General features: G+C 46.7%; 1 protein-coding gene across 4 annotated transcripts in view; it reads right to left on the bottom strand.

The window, feature by feature from the left end:
• Positions 1-666: 666 nt before the first annotated feature.
• Positions 667-7692, bottom strand: part of LOC101484213 (protein Aster-A) — a 43500-nt gene continuing 36474 nt past the window's right edge. For all 4 annotated transcript variants that reach the window (XM_076886180.1, XM_076886183.1, XM_076886184.1 and 1 more), the window contains 6 exons: positions 6388-6491; positions 4737-4967; positions 4500-4584; positions 3172-3279; positions 2206-2326; positions 667-2122 (listed from right to left, as the gene is read on the bottom strand). In XM_076886180.1, the coding sequence (XP_076742295.1) occupies positions 2027-2122; positions 2206-2326; positions 3172-3279; positions 4500-4584; positions 4737-4967; positions 6388-6491 (745 nt within the window). In that variant the 3' untranslated portion in view covers positions 667-2026. The remainder of the gene's footprint in view (positions 2123-2205; positions 2327-3171; positions 3280-4499; positions 4585-4736; positions 4968-6387; positions 6492-7692) is intronic.

Here is a 7692-nt window from a genome sequence, read left to right as displayed (position 1 = left end):
TCTGTATTTACTTTCATGCAGTCTTCTCTCTATGGTAGACTTGGATATCGAGTGTTGTTCACTTGGTTGGCTGTTGTGAAGGGGTTTCTCTTCACCATGGAAATTATTCTGCGATCATCCACCACTGCGGTCTTCTGTGGACATCCAGGACTTTTTGCGTTGCTGAGTTCAGTGCTGTCTTTCGGTCTCATGGTGTACCAAACTGAGACTTTGCTAATCCTAATATTGGAGCAATTTCTCTAGTGGGTTCTTTCTGCTTTGGCAGGTTAAAGGTGGCTCGTTTCACCTGCATGGAGAGCTCCTTTGACTTCATGTTGTCTGTTTAATTTTAGCGCCCACCCCCACTGTAAATAAAGTGGTTAAGCAAAAGTCACACAGACTAACTGCACCTTCTAGTGGTGCAAAGAGGCATTACAGCAGAGCAAAGCCTGGTTTATCCTCACTGTGTTTGCACGACTGTTGTTTCAACGATCATCAGCACGGGAGCTCAGATATTCCCGGGATGGGACGACATGGTGCGGGGAAAGATGAGACCCATGTTTCAACATGTCCTACCTGCACTGACGGAGGTTTTCTTCGGTTGGAGAAGACTGCAGGAACTTTATTTGTGAACCAAAACGGATTAAGCCAAAGGAGACAAACACAGACTCAAAGAAAAGTGAGGCGTTGTTGCGTGTTTAGAGCTTTTCATTTCTCTCCATAGCATGGTGTACAATCACATCTTTACAGTACATTCCCATCTCTGCTCCTCATCCCTCTCTCCCTCCTTTAATAAATATTACATCCTTTTGTTACCCACGCACGGCCGTGCACAGCAGGGCCCGCATGCTTCAGCAGACGCCGTTTTCCAAAACGAAATGGAGAGAGAAAGAGAACGAGAGCGTGAGGAAGAGCAGGAAAGAAAACCAGAGAGGAAGCTCTCGGGTGGGTGAAATGTTTTCAGGTCCGGTGAGCGGGGAGGACGAATAACGACAAAAATCAAAGACGGAAGATGAAAACTGAATAAAAAGAAAATGAATCGTACAAACACACACACAGAAAAACAATACTGCCAGAAAAATTCCCTTTTTTTCTTCTCCGGGACCCTCACAGGTCTGCTTGGTCCTCACAGGAGTCGCTCCGTCACTGATCAGACCTTAGAGCTTCCACCTGAACCCAACATGAAAGAGAAATCTTCAAAAACAAACTAACACGAACGCCCGTCTCTCACCTCCAAATGTCCTCCGCTGCACACACACTCACACACGGTTCATTATTACCATTATATATATATATATATATGTATCTATGTACTACTCTGCTGAAACATTCAGAACATGAATCACTATTATTGCTGGGGCCAGTGATCGTTCTCGTGGAGCCCCTCTTGGCCCACGCACAAAACAGCAAATCAGAGCAGGAAACAGGCATCACATGACTTCTTCAGAGCAGGACGAGACAGTCAGCGGCAACAATAAATACTGTCGTGGTCCAGGAAACAGTCGCACGCACCGAGTTTGAAAAAGACGTAAAACCCTGACAGAGCCCGGGAGAAGTGGGAGCGTGTTCCTCGTCCTCTTTTCTCTCGTCCGCTGAGAGTCGATCGACGCTCCCGCTTTCCCGAATCGTGAACCTTTGAAATGTTGCAGGTCAGAAGAGGAAGTTCGATCTGTGATAGTCGAGGTCTGAATTAAAGGAGATTGCAGCTGACCGGGTGGTCTGAACGGGCCCACCTGTGGCCTCGTGTCACACACACGCACGCACGCACGCACACACACACGCGCACACACGCACGCACACGCACGCACACGCACGCACGCACGCACGCACACACGCACACACGGTCAACTTGCAGCTGCAGGGAAATTATTGCTGTGGTCCTGAAAGCTTCCAGTCTGAGTTCACTCGAGGTGAACGTCGCGGTTTCAAGTCAGTCAGGCGAGGAGAGTTCTGAGCGGCGTCCTCTCTCACCGGGGTTCAAACAGGAAACGATCCGAATCTCTGCGGGTTCGGAGGTTGGGAGGGGGGCAGTCGGAGCAGGCGAGGTTCAGGCCTCGGTCAGGGACTCCGCGTCAGCAGGGGGGTCCTGCTTGACCTCTGGGACCACGATGCCCTGGTGGAGCTTCTCTAAAGACTGCTTCATCTGGAGACAGAGAGAGGCACACGCTGGGTTATAATCTGTGAGCTGAAGCCAGCCGTCAACGCAAACTGAAGCGGGACGCCAACCTGGTCGAGCAGCGAGACGGAGGACTGCAGGATCTGCTGCCACTTGCTGAGCTGGGCCTGATGAAACTGCCTCTGCAGCTGCAGGACCTGAGCCCACTCCCCAGCTGTCTGAGGCAAAGGACTGAGGGGTGAGGAGGAGGAAGGAGAAACAAGAGGAAGAAGAAGAGCTCTTTAACCCAGAGTCAACAGCACAAAGTGACCTTTTATGTTTTTGTCTAAGAAACAAACTGAGCAATAAATTAGACAAAAAAGCAAAAGTAATACAAATGAAAACTCATAAACAGACTTGTCAGAAGGTTCAATACAAGCTTCCAAAAATGTGAATGTCCATGTGCGTTAGTGTGCGAGCAGGAACTCAAACTTTTAGTTTGAAAGTGCACTTCCTGTCCTGTGTGCTGTCCAAAGCACCGAAACATGTTTGAAAACTCAGCAGGTTATTAAAAATATCCACAAACCCGTCCGTGAGCGGTTTCATGGACGAACTATTTTCTTCCAACCAAACCGAGCGTGTCACAGCGTGCAGGAGGCGGCCACACAAACCCGAGGATCAAACCTTTCGCTCCTCACGGGATGGAAACAGTGACGTCCACCTGCAACGTTAGCTCGCTTCACACTTCTGTAACTGGCGGATGTAGACGGTAGAAAGAAAATAGTCCCTGCGTCACAGAGAATAAGACAAGACGGGGCTTCCTTCCTGCTGAAAGCCAGTTTTTTATTTGTTTGTTTTGCCGTTTGGTTCATTTTGTGTGAAATAGATTTTTTTATTGCTTAAATGATCCTCATCCTATTTTTACTGATCTTATCCCCTTTAAAACTTCTTGTTCTGACCTGTTGCTATGCAGTAACAGAGCTGTGGTCCCCCACAGGAGCAACTCACACCAAACACCAATTATCCTTCCCAGAGGAACGTGTGTGTGTGTGTGTGTGTGTGTGTGTGTTTAAGGAAAGCAGGGCGGTGTCTTTTACCTGTCAGCAACAGAGTAGGAGTGCCACGTCTCCAGTGTATGTGCGGCTCTTTCCAGAGCGTACAGCTTGTAGAACAGCAGCATGTTGAGCGCCACCAGCACCACCAGACTGACGGGGACAGAGAGCGCACAGAGGTCAGAGTCACTCAGCACCAACCACAATCTGAAAATGTTTCACACTGAACCACACGGACAGCAGGAAGGTCGAAAAACCAACGGAACAAAAGAACACAAATATTTGGGGGTTTGTTGGAGTCTGAGCTGTTACAGGAAGAATCCACCGTCAGCTAACACACACACACAGGCTAATTTCAAGGCTTCTTTTCATTTTTGTTCAATTTTCCGTCTTACTGGAAACCTTTAACTAGACTTCATCCCAGCCACGATACAAACGACAGAGACGGCAGGCTGCGGCCTTTAAGCTGGTCTCACTGCAGCACATGTGTGTCAAACCTGCTGAGGAGGTATGACCAGCAGGTTTGGATTAAAAACTTCTGAAACAGTTCTTTGATTGATTCTAATTTTGTAACTTTGTCGCACCGACCTTGTTCAGTTTAAAACTTCTTATTTTACAAATAAATCAGACGTGAGGGCGACGGTTTTGCTCAGTGCTTCTGTCTCTACACCGTCTCTATCCAATAAAGGCTAAAATGTGGTGTCACATTTCTTCAGACAGATTTCATCTTTTTTTTTATATATGACTTAAAATCTGGTTATGAATCCTCGTTTAAATAATCCTCCTCCCTTTGGGGACAGATAATCGTACGTTTATGAGAGCAGCTTAAAATAATCAGCAGCTGTGCTTTTAGACCGAAGAGAAATGAACCTCATTTATCACATTTCATTTGAATTTGTCAAAGCTTCACGTTCAGCCTGAACGGTGGATTTTTCCTGTACGTTTGTGCTCAGAGGTCATATTTAAACAGCCAGTGGTGTAACGTTTAAAGCCTCTCATACGAACCTGATACAGATCCTACGCACAAGAAGTAATGCAGAAAGGAGGGAAAAAGAGAAATGGCAAGAAAGGCATCGTGAGGCCGTTAGTAAGCAGAAGGATCGATTGTGTCTGCATGAGCAACATTCAGCAGCGCACTGAGCAGCAGCGAGCTACTTTAACCAGAGACATACAATCAAAGCAGGGCTGTGATCAGCTCACAGTATAGAGAGCACACGTCGTGCACCGGTCCTGACGCCGCCGTGCAACAGTACAACCCCTCCTCATACAACCGTCTCCGCTGCTGCTGATTAAATAAGACCACACATGCTGGACAGACAGAGCGACGCTCACCCACAGATCCAATCCACACACTCGACTCCACAAACACTTACATGAAGCTGACGATGAGGAGGATGGTGGATATGCCGTTGTGCCCGCCGCCACGCGATCGCTCCCCCAGCTTCATAAACTGAGAGCCTAAAGGACACAACAGTGAACACTTTGTTACTGAATCAATTAGAAATCAGTGAGGTTGTGTTGGACGGCTGGAAAACCGAACACAACCACCAGAGGGCGTTACTGCACAGAGGCGGGACTCGCTGGTTGCGTCTGTATCCGGGCGGACTTACCGGCTTCTCTCGTGTCCCTCTCCTCTCCCACTCCTCTGTCCCCTCGGTCTCCACCACCCGCTCCTCCTCCTTCCCTCTCTCGCTCCCTCTCGCCCTGCCGCCGCGAGCACGTGCGTTTCCTGCGGCGCAAGCCGGGCGGGGTCTTGGCGGCGTCGGTGCCCACCGCTTCGCCTGTGGTCATCACGGTAACCTCAGTCTGCAGGAGTGTCTCCAGCTTGCACACCTCGCTCTCTGCGTGAGAGATTTAAAACCCAGAATGGAAGACCGGAGGGAAAATACCTCGCTCCATGAGGTGTCACAACACGCCCCGAGTCCGGCCAAGTTCAAATTTGATGCAGTTTCAAGAACGTTATCCAAAATAAAAACTATATTTGAAACCTTGGAAAGTGGGACTGGCAGCCCCCGTGTCTGTTTTGTGACTTTCTTTAAACAGAAATGAACTTAATGGCTCCGGTTTGTCTTTTACATAAAGTATCAGCGCACACGCAGACGTCCAGGCGATCTCTTTAAAAGCTCCGGAGACGACCGCGACCAGACACGTACAGAAAAATGTGTACGTCTGCCTGATTACAGGCCGGAGCTTGTGACGGCGTGACAGAATGTAAGCTCTGATATCTGATATGCTCTCTGTCAGCGCCCATGTCTTGTTTATCTGTGGACAGCGTGAGGCCCACCTAAACATCCACTACACTCAGCGCACGAGCAGAAAATGAGTTATCATAATATCATTACAGGGATATTATGTTCTCTCAATCAGCTTCTAATGATTCACGTAATTTAATTCCCCATCAACAGTTTCATTCTCCATATTAAGACCTTTATAGTTATTAACAGAGCTGCAGGAGGAGCTTGGTTCAGGTTTAGTTCTAGTGAAGCTTCCTCATCAGTTCAGCTTCTTTAGAAAATGTAAATATTTAAATTCAAAACCATAAAACCTGAAAGAACATTTTGTTTTAGAGTCACTGCAGGAGTCTCCTCCCCTTTTCCTCAAGCTCCGCCCCCGTCCCTGTCAGTGCCACGTCTCCCAACCAGCCGTCCCACTGTCATCTCACAAAACTTCCCTTTCTCTCTTCCTGCCATCCTTCTGTCACAAATCACTCCTGACGCTCATCTCCACCCACTCCGCCCACTCCACCCTCTTCGTCACAGCTTCTACCTTCAACATCTCTGCTCCTTGCATCATCTTCACACTTTTTAAAGCAAGAAGTTAGATTTTTTTTTTCCTTTTTCTTTATTTAAATTAGACTTAAGAATATTAATTGACTGCTCGTGGTCTCTGTGCAGTACCATCACAGGCCCCCAGGGGGCTGCGTGGACGCAGGTAAACAAGGCCTATATGAAATGGATTACCTAAAGATTTGTTGACATTTGAGACATCTGAATATAAATTTAATGCACTTTGCTCTAAATATAAGCTCACCGTGTTCAGTGTGGTGCAGTGTGAGACAACAGAAGCAAACTATCAAACGTTGTCAGCTCTCAAAGTTTTCTCTGTTCAAAGAACCTGAAGTTGTAGATAAACGGCTCGCGGCCACATTGCAAACCACATCAATCCTCCATCTCTCTGATCTGCAGCAGGAAGCATCCTTTTTTCTTTTAAATTAAGCATTTCCTGTTTGTTTCTCTCAGCGGCTCGGCTGCCCTGACTCACCCATGTGTTTGTAGTACTCTTCGATGCCGCTCCAGGTGTTTTTTTCGATCAGCGCCTTCACCAGGCTCCACGGCTGCTTCCTGTAGCAGATGTCTGAGGAAACTCTGCCAGAGGAGACGCAAAGGAACTTTTAAAGCATGCGCAACATTTTTAAGCATCATTTTTATTCTCTGGAAAGAAAAGCTCTTTAGTTGAACCTGCGCTGCATCACTTTGGTCTTAATCGGGACTTTTCTCAGCTCGTAACTACACACAGGGCCTCTTACATTTTCTACAGTCTGATCTGATAATTCAAACTCAAACTTCCGTTTGTATAAGAGCATTTCACAAAATTAGCAAGCTAGCGTGTTTCAGTCTACCAAAGAACTGCATCAAGTTCAGAGAATTACGCAAGTACAACTATGACTAAAGAGTCGAGCTCTGAATCGGGAGGATATTAAAAATCAAAAATAGGGGCGATTTTGATACCGTTTTCAGGTTAAACGACAAAGTGTGGCTTTGTGTATGTGTTTTAAAGTACAAACCTACCCCACATGGTGAAATGATTCAATATTTCACCCAGAATGCTTTTTTTTTTTAAAGAGCATTGGCAGAAAATGGACGAAACACGCAGGTACCCACGCATGTTCCTGTTACTCTACGTCACAGACGTCAGACTTCGATGTATGCCAGAATATTAATGCTTGAAGTTGGTTATGAATGATCCAGAGAGCATATTTAATGTGAACGCTCTCCAGGTGGGAACTTTGACACAATTTCTTGGGAAAGACATCTGTCAAAACAACCGACATCTCATATTTAGGTTCATGTAATCAGACAGAAAGCGACGACCAGGAGGAATATTTACAGCCTAAAGCAGAATGAACTTGGCTGCATTTGGGCTTGAGATGAAGATAACTGGGAACAGGAGAGCCACCGCTCTTACTTCAGCTAAGCTGTCTTCAGGCCATGTGCATAACGGTCTATTGAGAAACTACCGTCTGCTGCTTTTGGTGGAAAATGCTGAAAAATGCTCTTCAGTCTGGGAATGCTACAGTCAAGACTTCAGACATGTGGAGTGCCATTTCTATCACAGTCATGCTCACAGGCTGAGCAGAAATTAAACAAAATATTATTATTTGATTAAAAATTAAAATGTGTACTAAGACTAAACTAAACCCAAGTTTCTTTGGTGTTTGGTGAAAACAGCTGGCCTGACGAGGCTTCGGTCCGTCTGCGTTTTCAGACTTTTGGAGGTTTTCTGAGTCCGTTAAGCTTTTTCACTGCTTTTAATCATTAAAGTGGACCTCGCGCTTCACCGTGTGTG

Source organism: Maylandia zebra, linkage group LG1, assembly GCF_041146795.1.
Source record: "Maylandia zebra isolate NMK-2024a linkage group LG1, Mzebra_GT3a, whole genome shotgun sequence".
NCBI lineage: Eukaryota > Metazoa > Chordata > Actinopteri > Cichliformes > Cichlidae > Maylandia > Maylandia zebra.
Note: the sequence above shows the minus strand (reverse complement) of the source record. Positions and strands in the feature narration are given on the sequence as shown.